Source organism: Artibeus jamaicensis, unplaced genomic scaffold (assembly GCF_021234435.1).
Source record: "Artibeus jamaicensis isolate MK-2021 breed Jamaican fruit bat unplaced genomic scaffold, CSHL_Jam_final contig_391, whole genome shotgun sequence".
Taxonomy (NCBI): domain Eukaryota; kingdom Metazoa; phylum Chordata; class Mammalia; order Chiroptera; family Phyllostomidae; genus Artibeus; species Artibeus jamaicensis.
This window is the reverse complement of record NW_026521814.1, coordinates 25,609,472-25,635,767: the sequence shown is the minus strand read 5'-3', so window position 1 is coordinate 25,635,767 and position 26,296 is coordinate 25,609,472. Positions and strand designations below refer to the sequence as shown.

The 26,296-nt window shown below is 37.7% G+C and overlaps 1 protein-coding gene across 1 annotated transcript in view; it reads left to right on the top strand.

The window, feature by feature from the left end:
• The window catches only part of TMEFF2 (transmembrane protein with EGF like and two follistatin like domains 2), a 230,449-nt gene extending 211,938 nt beyond the window's left edge, over nt 1–18,511 (top strand). The window contains exons 8-10 of the mRNA XM_053665145.1: nt 12,698–12,821; nt 14,613–14,771; nt 18,298–18,511. Coding sequence (XP_053521120.1) covers nt 12,698–12,821; nt 14,613–14,771; nt 18,298–18,394 — 380 coding nt within the window. The 3' untranslated portion in view covers nt 18,395–18,511. The remainder of the gene's footprint in view (nt 1–12,697; nt 12,822–14,612; nt 14,772–18,297) is intronic.
• Nucleotides 18,512–26,296: the final 7,785 nt, after the last annotated feature.

Genomic DNA, 26,296 nt, shown 5'->3' with positions numbered 1-26,296 from the left:
TTGCAGGCCAGGTGCCCAGTAGGGGGCCCCTGAGTGGCAACAACACATTGATGTTTTCTTCCCTCTCTTTCTTCCTTCCCTTCTGTTTATAAATAAATAAATAAAATCCTTTTTTAAAGGAAAGAAATTACTTCTTAGTAAAAACTACAAAGTTCTGTCTTAAGATTGTTCCATGACTTTTTATTATTAATTTTATCTAGAATGCTAATTTCAGATGTCAACCCAACCTTCTGAAGTACTTACAGCACACTTAACTATATTTGTTTCTTAAAATTATGTTGGCTTATTACTGAGTATTAGAAGAGATAATATGCCTTCTCACCCTTGTGACAAGAGTCACATATATTAATTCAGTCAGGTTCCAACCTATGGCAGTATTCCAGATTTGTAAATGAATCCCACTCTACAGTATAAATTCTCTAAGTGCCTTTGTGGGCCATGACATCACACAGGAGAAACATGCAAACCCATCAACCAATCAGTTGCTTATACTTGCACTTTCATGTCATTGATCGATATCTTTCTTGCCTTCTACTGTGAGCCACACATTTGCCTTCCACCCTTTCCCTTTCACTGAAGAAGACTGAAGCGCATAGCAAATATGACTTAGACTTGCCCGTCTAGTCCTGCCACACTGAATATATGCATTCTATTGAGTAGGCTGGAGTTCTCTGCCATTGTACCTTACCTCGTCACTTAAGGTAGGGATTGTCTGTGCTTTAAGAACGCATCACTGAAGTGCAGCTGGCTCTTCGATGCAAACAATTGACAAGCATTAATTTTTTGAAAGCCACCATATGAAGGTACAGGTGACTGTCAAAAATATTGCTTATGCCTGTAATATTCATTCATGCCACTAATTAAACATTCACTTTGTATTAGTTCCTGTTCTATACCCTGTAAATGTTACAGTAAGCATTACAGTCTCTGCCCAAAGAGAAAGTAGAGCCTAGTGCAGAGCTCTCTTGTGTGCCCTGAATAAGTAACAATGAACTAACTCATTGATCCACCTCAGCCTTCAGGTGTCTTGGTTAGCTAGAGCCTCCAGGCTGGTTATCTCCTTTTATCTAAAACAAAATGTCATTTTCTATGTGTGTGGCAGTGTGAAAAGTTTGGAGATGTCATGTTCTAGTGTGGTGTTTCCCAGAATGGAGTCTAGTGAAATAGCTTCACAAAATGTTCCTAAAAAGAACAGAGATTCCCTAGACAAATGAGTTTAAGAACAGTCCATGATGGGTTTTCTTTCTGGGCATTGTACAATGCAGGTTAGCCTTTTAAGGACCCAGAACACCAGCAGTAAAGAAACCCATATAACTTGGTTTAATCTAGTCCTTGCTAAACATACTTGACTATAGAATGCCTTTGTCCATGCTTGCTCCAGAAGTAGTGGCGCATCCCCAGAAGTAGACCAGAGCAGAAACTCTGGTCTAGAGAGATTGGCCATTGTTCATAAAGCCAGCAGTAAAGAAGCATAGGTGGCTGTGTGTCCTGCCCCATGGCACTGAAGAGATGCCCCTCCCGTGCTGTCCCTTCTCTTGTGCGATCAACACCTTATAGTTGTTGCAGCATCATCTCTCCCAGTTGTCACACCACCACAAATGGTGATTCTGCTTCCATTTGTTTCTTTCTTTCCTGCCCCCGTTGCTTCTCTTATGACTTTATCTTTTCTACAGACAAGTTGAACTTATAAGGATATCACCGGTGGATCAACCCTTTTTACTCTCACTTGGAAATTGAACCAGGGATAATCATTGGCATAATCTGCATCTTTTCTCAGCTGTGTTATTTGTTCCTATGTCCAAGAGAATGCTCCATTTGCTTTCACACAGAGAGCTTTTTGTGCTTTTCTGCTAGATAGCTAACAAAGCCACTAGTGAAGCCTGGAGATTTGCACAAGTTAGTCTCAAGATACCTGCTATTTGACAACATTTAGAAGTCTCTCACAGATTTAGTGTTTGTTACAGACATGCGGCTTATTCTTTTAAGTGTTGTGTTCTCAAAAGAGTCAAAGGCATTCTAAGATGAAGTGAATTGTTCAGGCTGACAACCAAGATCAAGGACAGCTTGATAGCTAAAGACCCCTGATGACTTCTCCTCACATCCAAGGTGGCCCTGGAAAGGGCACCAGTGGGCAAAGCCCTGCTCACACACTTCTGGGCAGGAACAGCTATTTCAGATCAGTATTCACAGAGAAGGAGCTGAGATAGAACTGGGATCGGAAAGGTAAAAGAGCAATAGGATAGTTACTAGGGGAGGGAAGCAGGGTCCAGGGAGCAGGAAAACCCAGCGCTAGACAGCTAGAGGTGGACAGAGGTAAGGAGACAAGACCAGGTGGGGTCAAGGGTAATGTGGTCCAGATGATCTCAGTGTCAGAGTCACCTAGGGAGCTGCTTACAAAGACCAACTTCAGGCCCCTCCTTAGCTGGTGATTCAATTTAATTGATCAGGACCAGACCCTGTAAATTTATTTTTGATTGATTTTATTTAGATTTTATTATTGATAGATTATCTAAGGTGAGTCTGCACTAGAACAAGAGGCATTGCCTTTAAAAGAAGAATTTTAGGATGCTAACCCACTTCTGTATCTCATTAAATTTTGCCATTTGTAAGAGATCATCATAGAATTATGTTTATACATAACTCACACAGGTGTATACACATACACTTCTGTGAATGTATCAGAGCATCAAGCATGTCTTCTAATGTTCTGTAATATACAAATCTTAAATTTTTGTATTTTTAAATGTGTTCAGGCATCTAGCATTGCATAATATCCCCCATTGTGGCTGTCAACAATTTCAAAGCTAGACAGGTTACTAATGTTTAGAATTAAACATTACATTTAAATATTCCACTTAAATTTTATATAAAATTTCTAGCTATTGGAAGTGCTTTTACCACAAATTTTATGGAGCTTATGTATTTCTCTCTATTTTCTCCAGAAGTGAAATCCAGTTTAAAACTGTTTCCATAGAGAATTTTACATTACTGCTGGTGTCTTTTCTCAAGCACTTTTGAGACTCTGCTCCTGAAAGTCTGTTGAAAAGTAAAAGCTATCTCTTTGTTCCTTAGTTTAAAAAACCTATAAAAGCTCCTCAATTCTTTTTAGAGTGCTCTTGTAAAAAAAACAAGGTGATCACTAGCTTTAGTCATTGCAATATCATCAAGTAAATCTGTATTTAGAGTTTGGGTGTTTATCATTTATTATTTTTAAGTATGAGAATAAATGCGTGGTTGTATTAAAAAGCAAAGAACAAAGAGAATGTTTTATTCATTCATAACCCTAGTTTCTTACATTGAAATTCATGTGTATGTGTTGTTTTGTTGTTTTTTGTTTTTAATAAAAGCTACTTTCCTTGTTGTCCTAAAAAATAGTTTAAGTAACATTTCTCCCTTCTGGACAATACTGTGGACACAGTATAAGTGGTCCAGTTAGAATCTACGAATTCAGAACTGGCTCCAGTGTGGTTTTTTTTAGGCATGACATGCATGCAGACATTAGTTTTTCCACCTAAACTAAATTCCCATGTTCTTCAATCTTAAAATGAAAGTGTTTCTAAGTCATTTCTTTTATACATATACTTCCTTGGTTAACAGAGGGAATATTGTTTTTAAAACTCACTGACCTACTCATTTTTTTATTTGCCCCATGAGAAGCTGTAGATAGAAGGAACCTCCAGGGTCTTTAGGTGTGAGTCGCAGGCTTGGGCAGCACACGTTCTCTCATGAGACACTTCTCACCCTCCCCTCAGTCACTTTCTGAAGCCACCTTCACACTACAAAAAGTGGTTCCCACAATACAATGTGAACATCTTTTTCCTACTGATATAACTTCTGGATATTGTTTTGGCTGCCTCTCCATACTGGGCCACTGTGTAGTGGGGAAACTCAGGGAAAGATTCTTTTACTTAAAATACTATGTGTCCATTGCCTTTTCTGTGCAATGGTCTGTGTTAGGTACAGAGACTGAAACAGTGAAAAACACATAATGCAGCTACAATACTCGCCTTTAAAGATGAATTTCTAAACTAATGTATCACACAGACAAATAAACAACAACAAAAAATGGTGCTACAAACTGCTAGAAGACAGAAGTGGTTTTAGGTAAGAGGTACAGTGAGCCCAAACTGAGTGGGCAGAGGAGAATATTACAGACATTTTGCAGAGGAGGTAATGTCAATGATGAGACCTAATGATGACTAAGAGTTGCGAAGATGGATAAATGGGGGAAATGAGCGTCTCGGACAAAGGAAATTATATGGCAACTCTCTGAGGACAGAGAGAAATTTCACACTGGTGTGGGAAGAGGTAAAAGAATTATAAGGGGTGAAAATAAAGAAGCTGGGTCTAAATCCTGACTGGCCTTCTAAGTAATGTTAGAATTTAATTCACTGGAGTAGTAATAGGAATAACAAAAATTGTTTCTTTGGGCTTTGTAAATGGATCATGATTCACATTTTTCTTCTAGAAAGATCTCTTTGGCTCTAACATGGAAAATAGATTTGGAGGGGGAACCATTGGAGACTAGCTAAGAGATAGTGATGGTTCCATCTAAGATAGTACAACTAGAAATGAAAAATAAGTGGTAGATATTTAAGAAATAGAAAACATAGGACTTGACTTAGTTAGCATTTGAAAGTCAAACCAAGATTTCTGGCTGAGGCAATGAGTGGATGAGCACACCTGGGATAAGGAAGAAAAAGACACACAGCGTCTAAGATACATAATGAAACCTATTTCAGCTTTAGCTTCCTCACCTACCCAAAGTGGGATTTTTATGAATCTACCTTGAAGAGCTGTAATGAGGAAGATATTTTTATCATGTTAAGTGTTTAAACAATGTAGGGCATGTTGTAGATTTTTAGGTAATTGTAGATGTGTTTATCATCTTGTCTTAGGAATCTGTTTTCTCAACTGTGTGTAGAAGACAATAAGCCAAATCATGGGGAGACAGCCAGTAGATGTAGCATATTATATACAGTACATAGCAGTGCCAGGCACATAGTAGGTACTCAAGAAATATGCATATAACAAATTACTGAAAGCCAGTTACTTTGTCTTATCTACATTATTAAAACCTTTATTTCTGCTGTGTTTCAGTGCATGCTCCAGCCTAAATCCCCCTCGCTCTCTGTCCACTAGTAACTTCAGGGTCACAGAGAAAGACAAATTGTCCTTGAGAAGGAGCATCTTAACTATTTATTCATTTCTGCATATGCAGCCTATGAAGAGAGCAATCATTTGACTCCCATAGGCTAGAAGGAAAAACTGGACAGGACCTGAACCCTCTGTCACTTGGGTTATCATTTTCAGCATTGTCGCCAGAGAAGCCCACTAAGAAAAAATGATCGTATTAGCCACTAAGCGAATACATTTGACCAGAAATGCATAAATTTGGTTTAAGACAAAAGGAAAGAGATGAGGGGAATATTCTTGGCATGAAATGCCTTCCCATTATGTTTCTCTGTCTGCAGGTTCATAGTAAACTCTGTCTTCTGAGAGCAGCCTGCCAGTGACAGGGGTTGCTGCAGCAAAGGCTCAGTGGGAAGAGCTGAAGCAAATTGCCCCAGATAAGCTTAAGGCAACTCCAGCCCTGGGCTCCCGAGAGGCTAATGAACCATAGATCCCTTCCTCTTCCCAAGGCCTGATATTTACAAAGTTTTGTCAAAGACATCTAAAGTTCCATAAAATACTATAGTTTTAAAAGGTCTTCAAGCTAAATTCTCTAAACCTATAGGAGTTACCCACTTGCTGAGAGTTAATAGGCTCTTGACTGAATGGGGAAGTTTGAAGGGGACCATTAGAGGCAGAGTACACTTTCTCCCAGCAGCCTGCTCTCATCACTCTGCCGAGGGCTCTGCCATCTGAAGCCAGGCGGGGCGTTGCTAAGTCAGAGGATAGTGCAAACAGCTAAAGATCTTCTTATTTTGCTCTTAATAATAAACAAAAACAGGATATTTTCCCCTTGGGGGTTTAGGATTCTAACTAAATTGGCATGAGCCTTGTTATGCCAAATTCATGAATTATAATAATTTTATTTTGATGTCATAAGATAAAATGTTATTTATAGGTTTCTCTCCCAAGATTCCTCAGATTTCTCAGCTTTTATCTGTGTAAATATATTTCCAGTAAAAACTGAGATAATAAAAGCCCAAGCAAATAATCATTCAGTATTGTATTTCAATCACTCCCATCCCCAAATTACTATGTCTATTTCAGATCCTGGCACTTTTTAAAACCTAAATTCCAGCAGTTCTTGAATAATGTCATTAAGTCCTTGCTTGAGAATGTAGTTATATGAAAATTAGTTTTCTTCCACTTTATTTTAAATTTGTGTTCAATAATAATATTTATACATGTAAATGGTGATATGGATAATCACAGTTCACATTTTATACTACTGCCTGATCAATGATGGATAAGAAAGAATGTCTTTCTGTCCCCTTTCCCCTTGCCCCCACCCCATACCAATGGCAATGAGCAAAGTTTTGAGTCAAATATCTTTAATTAAATTACTGTTCTTAAAAAAGAAAGATAATGTTCATTGAGCAGAAGAAATGTTGTCTTTAAAGAGCCTGGTCTCTGTCTGAAGTTATTTTTCTAACTTTCTAACAGATATCAGTATGTTATGACTGGGCCTCTGCTCTTTACAAAACTTAAGAATCAACTGTGTCCTTAAATGCCTCCATGTCTCCAAGTGACATAGGCTGTCATTTTTTGCTAGCACTCTCATTTGAGTCTCTGTCCTAGAGGCTTAACAAAGGAGAGTCTCCTGTCATCTACTCATCTGTGCCTTGAAGAGACTATGACAGCAGGTGAGGCCATTATGGGATCTGTCAACTTACAAGAACTCATACAGAATCACATGCTGAGCCCCTTCAATAGGAAGGCTTTTCCGTCTTTAAGAAACTTCTATTGAGATTCAAACCAGATGTGAGGCTTTATTGCCACCTCATATGTTTACACCTGATAAGATAAGGAAAGGAAATAACAAGAATGTTATGTTCCCTTTGCAACCAATTCTAATCAATAGTACAGACAATCATGGCTTGACTTCTAAATTCGAAATTAGTTTCTGCCCCAGGCACAATATAAATATAATAGAAAGAAATATAGTTTTTTCTAGTCAATTAAATAAAATTATTTTCAAATTGCTTTGGGGATATGGCAGTAAGTAGGTAAAAGGTAAAATCAAGTAATTACAACAGGTGTGCAAGTATATGAGCGAGGACCCCCCCAATAAAGAACAGAATTATCTTCCGGAGGGCAGGCCTTGTGTAGTACAGGCTTCCGCCTCCAGGTGAGTGTTCTAGGAACCCACCTGTATCTGTGTACCAGCTAGCTTTATTGTGAGAGGCTGCATTTAGCTTCAGTTAATTTTTTAAGCATACTTTCAACACATTTGGCCATTTCATGATGCACCTGCCCACACGGCAGCAGGTTCTGACCAAAACACATGACCCTGGTGCCGTGCCCCACCCTCCCTATTCATCTGATCTCACCCTGAGCAACTTTTTCTGTTTCCTCTGATGAAAAACATCCTCAAAGGGAAATGTTTTGCCAATGTGGAAGAGGTGAAACAAAAAACAGCAGATGCACTAAGAGGCATCAAAATCAGCAAGTTCAAAACCTGTTCTGAGCAGTGAAAAAATGTCTCAACAGGTATATTGCATCAAATGGAGAGCACTTTGAAGGTGACTGAAGTTTAAATATGTGAGAATTAAATACACAATTTTTTATAAATGAATTCCAGGGCCTTTTTGAGTCCCCCTCATATAAATATTTCAGTTTTCTTGTACAGGTATTAAACATGAAAATAATAGTATTATATAAATACATTCAAATTTAAAAATTTGGTTTTCTGGAAAAGCGTGGCACATTTTGTGTGCTCACAGGAAAAGATAGTTAAAAAGATAATAAACCAAACTGTACTAGTCATATACATGGGCTTGTCAAGATAATTTGGGAGGTTAAAAATCAAATTTAGATTCACATATTGTTCCCCACAAGAAGAATACATAATGAAGATCACTTTATGCAAGAATGTCAGAATTCTAGACATAATCAACATTTAAGATATTTTACACCCTTTGAAAAAATACAATGTTTTCATAATTAAGGCAAAGTGATTTCCTTTATTTACTGTCTAAATAACATACTCATTTCTCCACTTTTTAGAACATAAAAAACATTTTATAATAAATATTGATTAGTAACTCACCATAAGTATTAGTAATAGAAATGAATATTATTCTTAGAACTCACAGAACCCGGAGGTCTGAAACGATCTAACCCATCACACAGTAGCACTGTACATGACCTTCCTGAGAAATAACAACCCAGTTCCTTCTCAACTCCACCAGACACTCACTACTTCACTATCAACTCATTCCCTCTCTATTGAACGCCTCCAGTTGCTTAAAAATGTGCAGTAGAAATCTGCTTTCCTAAAACACCCACTAAATTCTTCATGTTACCTCTACTTTAGGATCTTGCCAACTTACTCTGTAATTCTTACACAGAGTCAGACCCTCACTGCAAAATCAGTGGCTAAGAGATTCGCATATATTCCAAAAAGAGGGTGGAATAAAGCAAAGTGGAGATACACCCAAAGAAGTATCATCTAAACAGCCCTCAAAAGGCCTCCCACACGGCAGTGCACCATGGGTAGGGTCCAGTCCTCTAGCCTGTAGGTGCAGAAATTTGATTTTACAAAACCTCAGAACTGAGTGGGCTGAGGAAGCTGACTTGTATCCAAAAATGCAGAGATTAAGGACCCATTAATTAACTCAAACAAAATATATAACTGTCAAACTGATAAGATATTCACATGGTACTGTCAAAGCCATTTTCAACTTGTAGGCTACCTAGAAGTCAGTTTATTTTAAGACTGTTTAGATAGCAGAGGATGAGAACCAAAGAAATGCCTTAATAGTGTCAGGCACAGAAAGTTGAGTGCATCCATCTCTGCAACTGGGGTTACCAATTCAGGTTGGCTTCTTAGGGCCCCCTGAGAATGCTAGAATATATAATTTGACTGGACTTTCAGAAGCTTCTTCTACCTAGCTGTAACCCTTGTCCAAAGGGAAATGATCTTTCTTCAAATCTTTGGATAAGTTTAGTCCAATTTCACATGTTCATAGTTCTGCTTGATCTATAAGGAGCTGCTTTGATAGATTCTCCGAGTGACAGCTTATTTCCAGCTTTTGGGGGAGAAAAAAGCAGGGGTAACGATAAACATACACCTCTGCACACACAGCCTGTCCTTGGCTGTATTGATGTAGTCTCTCAAATTCTGTGCCTGGCTCTGCCCCTTTCTGCCCACCTACCTTTCCTGACTTGTGGTAAGGTAAGGCCATTGCCGCTGTCTCTGGCTCCAGCGTCTCTCTGCCTGTAAACACCGGGATGGAAATGATCTGCATAGCTATACTTCGGAGCACCCAGCTCCTCTAGTGCTTGTCTGGAGTGTGGACTAGCAATAGGCATGTGGCCCTATCAGCTCTGCTGCAGTAACTCAGGTCAAACCAGAAATTGTTTCTTAGAATGGTCTGGATATTTTTTAGAACAAACCATTTATGAACATTTAAACAGAAAACTAGTCAAGGATTTTAAACAAAGACAGGGAAAGTTTCTACTATTATCCCTATCTCTCTTAGAAGAGCAAGATCCCTACATTAAATCTCTTTTTAAATGGAGGACAGATGCCCTACAGACTTCCAAAGTTATCATTTCTATAATTTTTAGTCTTTAAATGCTTTCAGTATTCCTTGAATACCTATGCATAAACATGAGGATTACAAATAGTATGGCCAGACACATATTCAGTTGGAATATTGGGTTTCTGTGTCTCTGCTTCTCTTAATATACTTAAATTTCATTTCTAAAATATATCTATTGCATTACTAGAAGTGGTTATATATTCAGGTTTTCAATCAACTGGTATATTTGGTTAGATTGACTATAAATTTGTTGACCTATATTGATGATTCCTCATTTTCTTGTCCAGGAATCATTTCTTCTACTAGTTTATTTTCAATCTCTCTCCATTCTTATTTGACAGTATCCCACAAATAGAGCATTCCAAGCTCATAAGGAATGGTGTAAACTAATTAGCATATTTTATGTAGAAATGCTTGCCTTTCCCAGGTGATCGCCCTATCTGAGTAATGAACTTAATAAAAACACCCAGCTTTTATCACACTAGGGCAACAGGTTCACTCAAACAAGCTCTTATTTTGCCCTTGGTCTTCAATTTATAATCATAAGTATGGTACAAATCCAGAAACAAACAGTATGGGGTTAGGGGAAAAGTTAAAAATAAAATAGCCTAAAAAATGATTCTGAGTTAAAAAAATTCTTGATCTTCTTTTGCAACTGACAGAAAGAAAAATGGCCCTAATAAAAAATTCCGTGGCTGAAATCACAGTATATAACTGAAACACAGGGAAGTCACAGAAAGTTCTTCTGCATGCAGGTGTGCAGAAGCACTGAGGGGTTACTAACGAACACTAAATACAAGTGTCTAATAGTTTGTTGTGCGGAAAGGATGCAGAAATAAGAGTGAAAATCAGTGCTGGTTCATTACATCAGCAGTAGGGCCAGCAATCCCCCTACAAAGGTTGCTTTTAAACAGCAGGTGCATGGTTTAACCACTCTAGCTTAGAGCCCCTAGCTGTGGCCCAGAATGAGCCCAGTCCTCTCCAGGGCTTCATGAATGACCATAAGCCATCTCGAGGTGCATCTAAATGCCATGGTTGCCCTACTTTTATTTTGGCCACACATCCCCATACTGGATATTTCGCTCAACGCTAACCCATTTCAGTTTTGGTGTTTGCTTATTATAGATACAATTTGTTACCCAAAACAACACAACACAAAATTCTAAAATAGTTTGGAAGAATTGAAGAAACCAAAAGAGAAAATTCTATATATATTTAGTCATTTCATTGAAATGTTTTACTCAGTTTAATGGCAATTATCATAGTAGAAATATTATAATGCAAAAGAAGATCACCTACATGGGTAAAGAGTCACAAATAAAGAACAAATGAATAATTTAAATGCCATCTCCAATCTCTCCAGCACATTTATTGGAAATACTTTATTAATTTGAATATGTAATTTGAAATATTACCCATCATACCAGTGTATGTAAAAATTCCAACACAAGAAAGCACTTAATGTATTTAGCAATTTATTCCAAACTTTAATGATTTGCAGATGACACCTAGATCTTAAAACGAATACATATTTTACAGTTCTGCTTAAATGTAAATAATACATTTGTCTGATTCACTAATACTAAATGTATGTTTTTCTCTCCTGATGATTACACCCATCATCCATGACTGTCAGTATAAATGATAAAGAAAACACTATAATAAAAAATTATACCCTTATATGAAAATTATAAGAAATAATACGTTTCATAGGAAGAGTAATTCATACTCAATATTCCATTATTGCTGACCAATTACTGTGGTGTTGAAGGATATCTTTAGATTGGTGTCAAGAATGTTATATTGCTCATGTGTTTGGGTAAGAATTTGAAAGTATTTCCGATATCAGATTACAGAAAAGACCCAAATAGGCAAAACTTTGTATAAAATGAACACATAAAGAATCAAAAGACTACTTAGAACCCTGGCTGGCGTAGCTCAGTGGATTGAGCGTGGGCCTGAGAGCCACACGATTGCAGTTTGATTCCCGGTCAGGGCACATGCCTGGGTTGCAGGCCAGTTCCCAGCAGGGGACTCATGAGAGGCAACCATACATTGATATTTCTCTCCCTCTCTCCTTCCCTTCCTCACTAAAGATTTTAAAAAAGACTGCTTAGAGATGACATAACAAATATAAAGCAAAAGTCTAACCAAAAAAAGACTAACAAAAGTCAGAAAAATACTTTAATATATCTACAGGAATAAGAGAAAAAAATTAAAGTTGTTAATGACAGAGGAAAAAGTTCATTTTAAAATCCAAGTTTTTTCTTTATTGTAAGTTTAAATTTCAAATAACATTGTTAACATAGGCCAAATATTACACACTACAATATACTTACAGCATTCAGTATGTACTATGCTAGTATCTACATAAGTGATTCTGAAATAACATTTGCTGTTTCAATAGCTTTATTTTGGTAATTAAAAATGTATGGGTGCTAATAAAATTCACATTCACAATAAACGAAAAAGGCCTAAAAGAATATATTTGTTGAAACTTTCATTGGGTTTTTGAAAACATCTGTTTAACAATTGAATGCAGTCATATTTTAACTTTTAAGCTCCCACAGTGAGAAAGTATCAAGATATTGCAGCAATTTTCATAGGGACATTATTCTAGGCTTTGATATTCAAAAAATAGGATATTTCTTCCTGAATTATTTTATGATCAATGCACAGTCTCTACACAAGAAAAATCAAGGCTGTCTGACAACTCATGGGCACATTACTAACTGTTAAAGATGCAGGAAATTGCATAAAAGCATGAAAAGTACTGGGTAATTTTGCAGTTCCATCTCTAAGCACAATTGTAAAGACGCCTGTCTTTCAATTCTGCCTCTTTCTTCTGAAGCATGGCCTTTAGCTCCTGCCCTTTTAAAATATTTTTACCTACTGTAACTTTGCTTCTTAATGTACTGGTTGATCTTGAGAGGCTAAGAGAGTATTTATAGGGTGCTTGGTTTTATCTGTATTCACAGAGAATGCTAACAAACTAGAAGAAAGTGCCAGAGAACACCACATACCTTGCCCAGAACATTACAATGGCTTCTGCATGCATGGCAAGTGCGAACATTCTATCAATATGCAGGAGCCATCTTGCAGGTAATGTTTTTCACTCTTTAACATTTGAAATGTATAAAGTAAACATGTAGAAACCAAATGCTGGATGTTTACAGAGAACTGAATGTCATTCTGCCTGAATGGATGATCATCAGCCAACTTCTCTCTGCCTCTCCTACACACGTGCACACACAGGCACCCACTAGGAAACCAGGAGCACATGTGCCTGGCACACCCAAGTAATATCACATCATTTATATACATGCTTTTAGTAGAATTTTTAAGTTGACTTTGGACCTTATAAGCTCCTTAAAGATGCAGGCTCCTCTGTTTTATTCACCCTCTTTCCCATGGATACAGAACAGCACTTGGCACATATCAGGGGGTTAATTAGTAATATTTCTCAATCGAGTGAATGGGAAAAGCTTTGCTGTATATAAGATGACACCGTTACTTTTAGGAGGCCAACTTTTTCAGTCCTTTGGGTCTTAAAACAAATATCATCAATCTTAGCTTTGCCAGGCACACATATCTCTTCTGTGGGTCCGCTGTCCACAAACTTTGTCTGTATAATGAGATAATAAGCTATGCCTCCACAGATTCACACTCAGTTGAAACATAAAGAAATTGCTTGCCTGGGTTTAGTCAATAAATATACATATCTGCTAAATATTTATGAGGAGAACATAATTATTTCAAATATGTAAAGCCAAAGTGAAAAAAGTAAATGTTTTTATTAAAGGAATATACAAGTGACATATGATGAAATAATTTGTATATTGCTATGCAGGAAAGGAGTTTCTCTCCCTCTGTCTTTCCCTTCTCTCTTTACCCTGTCCTCCTCCCGTGCCCCTCTCTTCTCAAGAACTGTCTTCCTTTCATGTTTTTCTTCTCTGAATACATTAGCACCTGCCTTCCACCAAAGCCAGGCAGACTGAACATAGCTGAGAGGTTGCTCCTGCTGACCTGTCATCCTCTGCAGCATTGCCATTATTAAACCTTCTGATGCAGACAGGAAAGACCCCGGGATGCAGTTAGGAGAAATTCAAAGTGAAATACTAAAACAGTTGTACAAAGTCAGTGACAAATTGATCCCCATCAGCACTGTTTTTATGTGAGCTGTTCTCTTGTTTCATTGTGAGATGCTGCTTGTAATACACAGATTGTCTACCTGAGCTCTCTGATGAGGACTGAGTGAGAAGCAGCATTCATTCTCAGATGAATAGCACGGATGAATGGGCTTGTTTTGCAAAACTGTATCATCTCCATCATAATTACCTTCTTTTTCTACTGAAATTTAACTCTCTAACATAAGCGGACAACTTTATGACCAGGAAATTAAAGAAATTACTCTTATTGCACCTCTGGCCCTAACATCTTTATCATGTATTCTAATGATAAAAAGAGAGAGTATAGAGAATGCTGTGTCCAAAAATCAATAAATCAATGAATCAATACATAAAATAGCCTTATTTTTTATATCCATGTCATCAGAAAGAAACCTCCATTTTTTCAGATAATCATATTGACTTGGGCTGATGAAAGAATGAGTTAAATAAGACATAAGGCTTACCTGAAAAATAAATATAGAAAGAACAATGATCAAACTTTTTTATTCTAAGCATAAAAAGAAAATACATATTTTTTAAAATAAAAACACAAAGAGATCTTTTTTTGGAAGTAAGTGGTGGAGAACTAATATCTACAAAGTAGATTTTCTTTCAGAGAAGGAAACAAAAAGCCCTACTTTCATGATAAAGATAAATGCTTATAGGCCAATAATAACAAGAAATCCAGAAGCTTTGGGTAACTGGAAATTATAATTTCTTCCAGGTGTGATGCTGGTTATACTGGACAACACTGTGAAAAAAAGGACTACAGTGTACTGTATGTTGTGCCCGGCCCTGTACGATTTCAATACGTCTTAATTGCAGCTGTGATTGGAACAATTCAGATTGCCGTCATATGTGTGGTGGTCCTGTGCATCACAAGGTCAGTAGCTGCACTCAGGGGTCGCCCAAGTAAAGGGAGGTGTTGGTCCTCCTTGTCTTAACCAGGTCGCTCTGATTACGAGTCCTTTCATGGACTCAGCAGCCACTCATGCTCTGGAGTCCTGTTTCTTCATCAAAACAGCATTTGAGTAGCCAAATGGAAAGATACTGGGTTTCAGGATAGAGTACTACAGATTATTTTTTTATTTTTTAAGATGTTATTTATTTATTTACTTTTAGAGTTGAGAAGGGAGGGAGAAAGAGAGGGAGAGAAACATTGATGGGTGGTTGTTTGCCCCCTACTGGGGACCTAGCCTGTATCCCAGGCATGTGCCCTAGTCTGGGTGGGAATCGAGCTGGTGACCCTTTGGTTCACAGGCTGGCACTCAATCCACTGAGCCACACCAGCCAGGGCCAGATTTTTTTTTAATTTTTGCATTCTGATAAGAATTATTTACTTTCTTAGCAAAGGTCTTTTTCCCCCTCTAATGTATAATTCCAGTCTTTGTTTAAATATACTCTTCTCTTTCAACTATAAAAAGTCAGTCCTGATTTAAACTTTTAACAGACTATTTAAATGACCAGTGTTTCCTTAATTATCCAGATCAGTATGCTGAATGAGGTCAAAATAGATTTTAAATGAAGCCCATAAAAGTATCCAATTATATCTTTCATTTATGACACATATTTCCTAGCGCAACTCTTGGATATAATCATTTTAACATATTTGATATAAACAAAAATATATTTTACTTTAGTTAAGAGAAGAGCTTTTAATCACAAAATTCAAAGTAAATAATTACAATGACAAAATTTATGTCATAGTACATGTAAACTTTTGATATATGGAAACATACAGCAAATATCAAAACAAGGTTTTCTCTCAAGACAATTAAATGACAACTGTTTCCCAGGGAGCTAGTAGAGAAAGATAAAAAGATGTCATCCAATTTCAACAGGACAGAAAATCGTGATTAATTAGTAACATATGACACTGGGCTTGAAGTGACAGAGTGAGGCTAGGTACTCGCTTAGCTTTGTTAGTGTGTCAATTCATGGTAACCAGGAATTGGATTCTAAGCTAAATATATATCGTTTATGTCCTGTCTAGCCAGAAACAGTATTGAAGATAGTTCCTTCTGATCTGTTTTTACTCTCCTTGAGAAAAAAGTTCTAAGGAAGTTTTCAAGGTTTTTGCCAAATTCACAAGGCATTTAGACTTTTCATTCGTTTGCACAGCTCTACAGTAAATCAGAATGGTTCCCAAAAAATTATTTTCAAAAGGGAAGAAAATAAAAGAAAGCATCATATCTTTAGAAAATAAAGGCCATAATACATCTCAGTCTCAGTATTGCACTGTCTTCTTTGAGGACAAGTGTGGCATTTGCTCTTGAAAAAGACAAAATATGGTTCATAAATCCTTGCCCAGCCTAAAGGCTTAAGGGAAGATCATCAACTGGAGCATTGTGCTGCGCTAACACAAGTTGAGTCCATCAGCTAGACTCACACATTTAGATGCCAAGTGAGTCAGTGGATTATATTAAAATAGATTCTGGGAAACATAAAGATGACTCAAGAAACCAAAAACACTGAGTGTAAAAGAAAAGATAGGAAAGAATATACAACACAGAAAACTGTGCCATATTACACTGAGGGTCTTCAGCTTTCTAATATCTAAGCAATATCAGAATATGAAAAACAAAATTTATATGTAGTAGATCTAATCTCATCACAATTGAATTTGCTACTTCAGGTACTGACAAAGACACAAAACTTTAAATAGCAGGTGTTTTCAAGTCTGTTATTAATCACAGTGCCATTCCCGTGCACAATAAAAACGACTGGAATATGTAAGATCCTAACTTCACCAGGAATTGTGTACATATGTATTATGTATGCATATATCCTTTATGTGTATTCATACACACAGACATATATGTTTAATAGCATTATGAGGAAGGTACAATTATCCCCATTTTCAAGGGAAGGACTCTGAGGTATGAGAAGTTAACAAAAGGCTGAGTGTACCCAGCTGAACAATAAGGGCAGAAATAGAGGACTGCCTACTGTCAAAGCCTGTGCACTTAATCACTTAACCTCTGCTCATGCTCACCCTTGGCTGGTCATGATGTTGTATATTGCAGTGGTCGAGGCAGTCTCAACCAAGCTCCAGATTACAGCAAGCCATTTCTTTCAAGGCATGTGGTCATTATGTTAAAACAAACAAAACCTATCTTCTATTTACTTTTGAGGAAGAGAAATAGCTCATGAACTAAAGTAGCATACTGTAATGCTAATTTAGGACATCCAGGCCTTCCAAACTCTTTCCAGGGGTCAAACCAGTCAATAAACTGCACTGTTCCCAGTGTGGATTCATTTCAATTACTCGAAAACATTCTGCTCAAAAAATGGACATTCCAACTTGGCCATTCCCCACTACCAAAACCCTACTTTCTTGGTGACCTGGATTCACATGTCTGTCAAGACTGATTCCAAAATACCCAGTTGCTGAAAGATTTTCAAAATTGCACGAAGCAGAGATCCTCTCACTGTTCAGTTTTTTAATCTCTTCATCATCTGGACTCTCCCCTTTTCTACTTTTTTCTTCCTTTTCTCCTTACCCGACTTGTTTTCTTAATTTCTTCCCTTTGTTTTTACTGTTTTAGTCAAGCACCTGCTTTCTTCCTAAATATGATATGTATAATAAAAAAAATAAATATCTGGAGACATAAAAAGAATTGCCCTGTTGAGAAGATGGATTTTAAATCTTTTTATCTCTAGCTCCCACTTGCTTAAAATGTGCCTTCTGGCTCCATGTTCATTTTGATAATCTACCCTCTGCCCCCCCAATATATATATATTTTTTTATTTATCTATTCTCTGATATAGCTTATTATGATAGGATTTTTATGAACTTCATGTTGTTCTCATTTACATCATCAAAGCCATCTTTTATGCTTTGACAAGAGATACTAGATCAGAGTTTTTTAGACAGTTTGACTGAATATTAGATTTTTATAGAAGCTAAATAATTGGTACCAATTTATGTCCTTGGCTTATAGTATTAACACAAAAAAATGATATTAGGCTGAACCAAAATAATATGTCTTTCCATTGTGAACAGTTGGCTCATTCTCTGGTTTGATGGGATTTAAACTTGTAGCATTGAAATGTCATTATAACAGTCATCCTTTGGAAATTTAGAATATAAAATTGCTGAAGACCTTTAAAGTGAGATTAGAAGGGCTCACAATTTGCTTGATTGCACTGTGCTCAATCAGTCTGTGGTGCAATGAGTAAACAGTTGAGAACTAGGTAAATGCATTCCTCTTCAGCGTTCACTTCTGTTCTTAAATGCTCCTCAACATGCTCTTGAAGGTGACTGCAACTTGGCTGTACTACTAATAAATTCTTTTATCTGAATTGTTTTAATAACTTGCTTAATCCATAACTTCACTCTGTGATTGCAGGACCAAACTTTAGGTAATAGCACTGGACTAAGATTTGTATACTTTCCAACCTTCTAGGAAATGCCCCAGAAGCAACAGAATTCACAGACAGAAGCAAAATACAGGTCACTACAGCTCAGACAACACGACAAGAGCATCCACAAGGTTAATCTGAAGGGAGCATGTTGCACAGTGGCCAACCTACCGAGATCTTGGACTACACAATACAGTATTATAGACAAAAGAATAAGACAAGAGATCTACACATGTTGCCTTGCATTTGTGGTAATCTACACCAATGAAAACATGTACTACAGCTATATTTGATTATGTATGGATATATTTGAAATAGTATACATTGTCTTGATGTTTTTCTGTAATGTAAATAAACTATTTATATCACACAATATAGTTTTTTCTTTCCCATGTATTTGTTATATATAATAAATACTCAGTAATGAGAAAAAATGGCATTCTTAACTTTGCGGTATCTCATAACTGTAAATATAATCAAGGTAGTACAATCTCTGCAGGTACCAGTTTGTCATCTTTCTCCACATCTTGAGACAGAGCATCAGTTTACACAGGACTCAGTGGCTAGGGTTTGAGTGGTTCCAAGATCCAGGGAGGTGATTGTTATTGGAAAAGAAAAATAATAATTTACTTTATATCAAGTGAGGATAAAATATTTCAAATCTTTGAATTACCTTTATTTCATCAACTTTCCCTGGTCCTCTATTTTCATCCCCCAAGCAGAAAAATCTCTGTCACACAAATTAAATCAAAGAAGAAGGGAAATAAACATGTTTTAACTCAACAGAGAGGGAAAGAAGATATTGGTTTTTATTTGCAAAACACCTTAAAATCTCCCAGTTAAATGCATATATCCAAAGGGTCCTGAACAAGTTAAGTATTAGGACTACACAGATCACAAAATCTGTTCAATTTAGGCGAGTGGAATTAACAACTACCAGAAATTTTAATAACATCATTAAGTGTGAAACACCAAAGTCATGAATTCTCTGAAGAACCTTACTATATTTATAGTATACAGTTCTTTAAAAAGAAGTTTGAGTCACAACCAAATCTCTAATGAATAGCCTTATGATTAATGCAGCACCATTATTTGAAATGGCACGAAAATGATGATGATATTTTATAAAAAAGAAATATATTTGAAGCACATTTATATGATGAGATAAGAAAAAAATGAATCCCATAGCATTTGAAAGAGTTTAGTGGGAAGTTGATGAATAGTTGAGCATACAAATAGATAGGACTACTTTGAGAAAAAATAACTAAGACTTCTCAAAGAAAAAGATAAAAAATAACAAATCAAATAATTGACTTTGTATTATTTAGTTCTTCATAGCTTTATGTGGCAAATACAGTAACTCTAAATAAAGCTTTCTTGTCTTCTTCAAATCACCTCTCCATGAACTAAAAGGAGTTACACCCTTATGTCAAAACACACACACACACACACGTATCAAATCACATTCTGAATATAAAATATTCAGTGAAAAATACAGTTCCTTAAGTGGCATTTAAGGTATTTGCCAAAACCTTGAAAGGGGATGATCTAAATAGGATTTAGGATGCTGTGAAAAACCTGTTTTTATAGGTTAGTCATCAATTTGAAGTGTGAATCTATTGGCATAATTATCATTCAGGTGTTTCCACATACCAGTTCTATGCTTCCTGTACAAAACAAACTCCATTCAAACTTCTGCATGGAATTTTGGTTTGGGTGACAGGTGCAGAAATGTAACTAGTCCTGATCTCCTTTGTAAGACAGGAGTTGTGGCAAATAAATCCTCCTCCTACAAGAAAAGCAAAAATGCAACATCACAGGATTTATAGAGCTTTAAAAAAAGCAATTTCACTGACTTTTACTTGTATGTATGAAACTGACTTGCTTTGTTAAGTATTAAAACATTACTTTGTATGAATTTTTACCAAAGCATTATAAACCTGAGTGTTGAAAAAGTCCTTGGAGTTAATAATATACTACATTCTTGTTCATCTCCATGCTTACCCACTTCATGAAAGAACCCCTTTGAAAAGATGCAATAGCAAACCTTAAGTGAGCATATACTATATACCAAGCACTAGTCAAGGTCCTAGGGAAATGCAAGTGAAACGTGATGTCTACTATAAAGGAACTCACAATCTAGTCTACGCAGATAATCATCTCACTCTATTTGCATATTTCTTATAATTTGGACCTTGTTTGGAGGTTGTAGCAGGGAAGCACAGCTACTCGTTTACCATGGACCAAAGACCAGTCCTCTCCTCTAGCTGGAAAGGTTGTCCTATTCGACCGAGTGTGCAGCTTCAGGAGGGACACACATGGATCAGTGATGGAGGACGGGGACACCTGCCTACCCAGCCAGAACAGCCACATCAACCCTGGCAATCAATGGGGTGACCGATGTCACAGACAGATGGCCCTCACATACAAATTTGGAATTCCATTCTTGGACAATTTCAATTTTTCTCATATTCAGCTACAATGTATTTCTTTATGGTTTCCACCCACACAATTTTACCTCTCTGGAGCTAAGGTATAATGAATTGTGTATTTTAAAATATTAGGGCAGATACCATGCTTTTCCACCCACCCCACAGACCCTTTGCAAGTATATTTTCTTCTTCAGATGAAACATCCTTATTGTCCTCATTTGATCTTCAGGTGATATGGTTTCCACATCTCCCTAGCACCTTCATTGTCCTTCCTTGGGCAAACTCTACCTTGTCAATATATTTGTTTAAGTGCCGAATTCAGAATTGCACAGATTACCACAGCTATGATCTGACCAGCACAGCACATAATCCAATTTACAGACAGCAAACTTCACTGGGAGCCATGGTCTCTAAAGTCAAATCCTGCTTTGACCACAGATTCGCCATGGAACTAAGAGCAGGCCATTTCACAAATCAGGTCTCAACTTTCTCATCACTTCCATCTCTTTCATTCCAAGATTCGAGATCGTCAGACCCAGGCTCTATACGTTTATTATCATGACCTAAGACCACATTCACCATGTGTGCTGTCCACAATTTAAATTCCAAACTCTTTCTAAATAGATTGCTGTTAAGCCTCCTCACTCACTCATCCATTCAATTATTCATCCATTGATCCATTGGCCATTATACATGCACTGAGGGCCACCAATTGCCAGCACCATGCTAATCTATGAGAGGACAAAGAAAAATAAGCCAGAGTCCCTGCCTGAAATGAACTCACCATCAGATCCTCTTGGTCCCTTACATCGAAGATCTCATAGGCCATGGGGAACACTGAGAAGTAAATGAAGAATCAGAAAAAATGTAGCAAAGGCTACGGAAACAGGGACCCACCAGACCAAACCTCCAGGCTGGGTCGATGTGCTTCTTCACAGTGAGATTTACAGGTTGCCTTCCTTCTCCACACAAACTCCAACCACTTGCTTGAGAGATTCCATCCACTCCTTGTGTGCTCTTCATGCCCTTCCTCTCTCCACAATACCGAGAGCAAGAAAGAGCTTATCAGTGAAGCCTCCCTGACTCCCTGGGCAATCTTCCAAATCCTGTTATGCTACTTTCCATGCTGTTTCTTGATTTCCCATGCAAGTCTGTCTTTCCATTAGCCTGGGAGCAGCAAGAAGGCAGAAAATCCAGGCCTTGACTGTTGTTCCCATGCATTCAAGGAACATTTACGGGGTGCCTACACCGTGCCAGACACTACTGTGGGTGCTGTGCTGTAGCAATTAAGTGAGTAAGAGGTCTCTCTGCTCTAAGGTTTATATTCTAGCAGAGGAAGTGGAAAGTGAAGATGAGTTAAACAATTATCAATAACAACAAAGCTAGAAAGCTGTTAAGTTCTATTTAAAAAATTAAAACAGGAATGAGGTGACTCAGGCTGACTGGGTGGTTACTGGGGATTGGGTCCCTCCAAGGAGAGGATGGCATTTAAAACTTGGCCTCTGAAGCAAACTAGAAATGGGCTCCAGGCTATGCTTCACTTTACTACTCTTCAACTTTGGACAGGCTGCCCAATTTCCTGACACTTTGTGTTTAAAGCAGAGAGAGCCCTGGCTGGTGTGGCTCAGTGGATTGAGCACCAGTCTGCAAAGCAGAGGGTCACTGGTTTGATTCCCAGTCACGGCATATGCCTGGGTTGCAGGCCAGGTTTCCTGGTGTGGGGAGTGCAAGAGGTAACCACACATTGATGCTTGTCTCCCTGTCTTTCTCCCTCCCTTCCTCTCTGTCTAAAAATAAATAAATAAAATCTTTTTTAAAAAATTATAAGATAAAGCGGAGAAAAAATGGCTTCTTATACCCAGTGTGGCAGTTAGGAGATATAAACAAGAGAATCCACAGTGGGCTTAGCACAACAGTATGCACATAATACACCTTTAATATATGAAAATTATTTTCAGGGAGGTTTTATATATATATATATATATAGTGAAAGTAAATAAGAAGAACAAGCTATATTTCATCAGTTAAATAAAGCCTAATGGAATCATATGGTCTGAGTCAGAAGAAGCCATTAATCACACTTATTCAAAGGGGTCTCTCATACCTTTGGAGACAAGAGCTGGTTCTGGAAAAATAAGGCAATATAGAGTTAAGAAACAATACAGCTTCTCTATTTTTCTTCAAATGAGTCTGCTGGTATCATATTTGAACAAGAGGAAGGACCATTCTTTCATTTTAAAAGAGATTGCCTTCTAAAGCACACCCCCTAAACCCCCTGTGTGTTTCTAGGCACAGGACGAGTGAGTCAACCCTGCAGCGGCCCTGCAGGGCCACGTTCTTCATTCTCAGGAGTCCTTGAGGGGATGTCAGTGCAGACGGTCGGACTATGGCAGAGATGATCTCAAAGTCGTGTTAGAGCCTCTACTAACGTTTATCTTCAGACGGTTCTCCCCATTCCCAAAGCCTTGCAGCACCTGCACCGGCTGTTACTGTTCCTCAGTGATAGTAGATATTTCACTTATGTAATTTCTCATCTGGAAATCAATAACAGAAAGAAACCTTTTCATTGAATTAACTGATATCTTTCATGAACATTCATATTAAATCATGCTACTGGTTTTTAATACCAACACATAAACATACGAATAACTATAGCTTTTTGAACTCAACACCAGGAAGGTGCAGGTTACCCAGGCATATTTAGGTCTCCTTCCAGCCTCACTCCGGTCAAAAATGGACTTTGCTGGCATACCTGCTCTGCAAATGCCACCTTGATTGCTATCTGTTCCAGTAATACTAAATAAGTTGTTTTAGCTTAGATTTTTTTTAATTTACTATTAACTTTTTAATTAATTTGCATTATTTCTCTTGCATCAGGTAAGAAGTTAAAAAGTAATGCTTTCCTTTATTTTTTCTAAACCAGATTTAATTCAGCACATGAAACTAACTCAAAGTTAGTGAAAAGTCCAAAATCAGTTTTCATGGGGGAAAGGGAGAGAGGGGACCGAAGCAAGTCCTGGTTTTCTACCTCTACTGATGTTATTGCCATTGCTAAACCTGCCAGTCTCCCTGACCCATCAGAGGCACTCCCTCCACACCAGGCTTAGCCACAGTGATCTCCTAAGTCAGCAGTTCCTGGGACTCACAAGGTCAACCCATTCTGGAGGATGCATTTTTAGGGGACCCTATTCCCTTCTCTTTGCAGATATCTCCCCATACTGGACTTCCCTCCCTTCCTCTCAAGATCCTAACCCTTTTTTTTCTTTCACCGCATGAAGCCTCCATCCTCTACTACAGTCCTTCTCTGCCACAACGCCACTTAATTCTCTTCCACGGATGTACATAGACCTTGAAAACAAAGGCCTTTTCATGAGTCCATCTATGAAAGCAAAGCAGAGTAATGTCCCAAATTGTCAACATTGCACAGCAAATTATTAATAAATATGTTGCATAAACAATACTTGTTTAACTAGTAAAATGAGAAAGTATAAATGTGCCAGAAATATAAAATAATCTCACCACCAAGAGATAAACAATGTGGTGTTACTCTATATCCTTTGAAATAATTTCTATGAATATATGTTCAGGTCTTTATAAGGCAAAACAATAGTTTTTAAGAAACTGAATTCTCACTAAAGAATGAGCTACCAAGCTTCACAGTCATTTAAGCATACTTCATGAAGCTACACATATGTGCATGTATGGTTCTTGCAAAAATTTCAATCCCTCTTAGTCAGGACTCAGTGAAGCCTTCTAAGAGTTGAACTGAAGCTCTGTAAATTCTGCATCTTTCTCTTTTCTTCTCCCATATCATTAACTTTCCATCACCTCCCACACTACTTGCAAGGAGCCCTTCTAGTCTCAGAGCTTTTGTACCACTCTCCTTCCCTGCTTTATAAGGTCTAAGTTAAAACAACTCATCACATTAATGGAGGCATTCAATTTGGTTGAGAACCAAGAATTAGTCTAACTATTGTCACATTGAATAACAATGGCAATAATGCTAAGAAATGTACTTCTTAAAAAGAGCCCTGGCTGGATTGAGCTCAGTGGATTGAGTGCTGCAAACCAGAGGATCATGGTTCAATTCCCAGTCAGGGCACATGCCTGGGTTGCAGGTCAGTTCCTGGCAGGGGACACACAAGAGGCAACCAAAACTGATATTTCTCTCCCTCTCTCTTTCCCTCCCACTCTAAAAATAAATAAATAAAAGAAATGTACTTATTCTTACTTTCATTTATCAAAAATGTATCATTTGATTATATTGAAAAATACTTGAACCAACTTTCAAACTTAAGCACAATATAAAATTGTATAATTAAAGATAATTTGATATTATATTACTTAAAAATAGAAGAATACACAAATAGCTACTACTCATCACCTCAGCTGAAGTTAGTTTTAAAGAATACCATTTACTGGAGTGAATTTGAAGATATAATTAGCTTCATTAAACAATTCATGAATCAGGCAGCAGCAGCCCATCTAGCAACCGGAGGGGAATTCCGGGAGTCATGAGGAGAAAGGATTATTTGTAGAGGAGAGCATGATTTTGGGGTGTAGGGGCGGGGCACGGCATGGGGGTCTTCATCATGCAGCTTGCCTCCTCTTTCGAGGGGAGTTGGAGAGGACCCATGTGACAGAATGCCTTACTGGTGCTTGACCAAAAAATTCCAGACTGTTTAATTAAAATTACATTTCTGGGAGAAGCTGAAGCAACAGTTAAGTCAGATATTAAATCTAGGTTGTGTGTCATGGGATTCAGCAAAATGATAGCATTTGAGGGGCCTGTGGTTTTGTCTTTGACATTAGCTACTATAAAAGGGCATTGAATTCTATTGGATGAAGTAATCCAGTAATAATCATCCAATCTTCTAACAGGTTTCCATATATGGTGCTTCCAGGAGTCTCTTAAAGAACAAAGATGAAGAGAAAACACTATGGCCACTAGGGAAGCACTCCTACCTCCTTACTACTTACTTGAAAAACAAAATTCTTAGCTAGGAGTTACTTCATCTGTTCACATTCATAACCTCTGGACAATGGCGTTTCAAGTAAGACTCTCCAGGTGACAAATGACAATGTGAGGGATGGGGAGAGAAGAAAACGAGCAAGAAAGAGTGAGAGATGGAAGGTGCTGGGAAGGTGGGACAGAAGAAGGCAACAAGCACGGGTTGGGAGGAGGGGAGCAATTATGGGAAGAGGAATTTAGGAAATGGTTCATTCGAAGAGCCTTTCCAGAAGAAACACGTGAGCAGGATTGCAGGAACACAGAATGGCAGGGAGAAAACAGAAGAGACAGGCCTGGGAAGGCCCTTTGCCCTGAAGTTTCAGAAGGCCAGTCTTCGGGCTGCACGGGGTTGGTAGGACAGGAGCTGGCTTGGCGAGTTGGGCAGAATGAGGCCAAGACACAACTCCAGGCACGATTTTTCAGGCCTCCAGGTGAGAAGGAGAATGTGTTTAAAATAAAGGTTTTGTCATGTGCGTATTTTCTTCCTCCCAATCCTTGACCTCTAGATATGCAGATTAGATTCTTTATATTCTTCAGGACAGCCTTGTCCCAAAGCACTGGATCGGCTCTCTAGGGAGACAATAAAGGAACAGAGGCTAG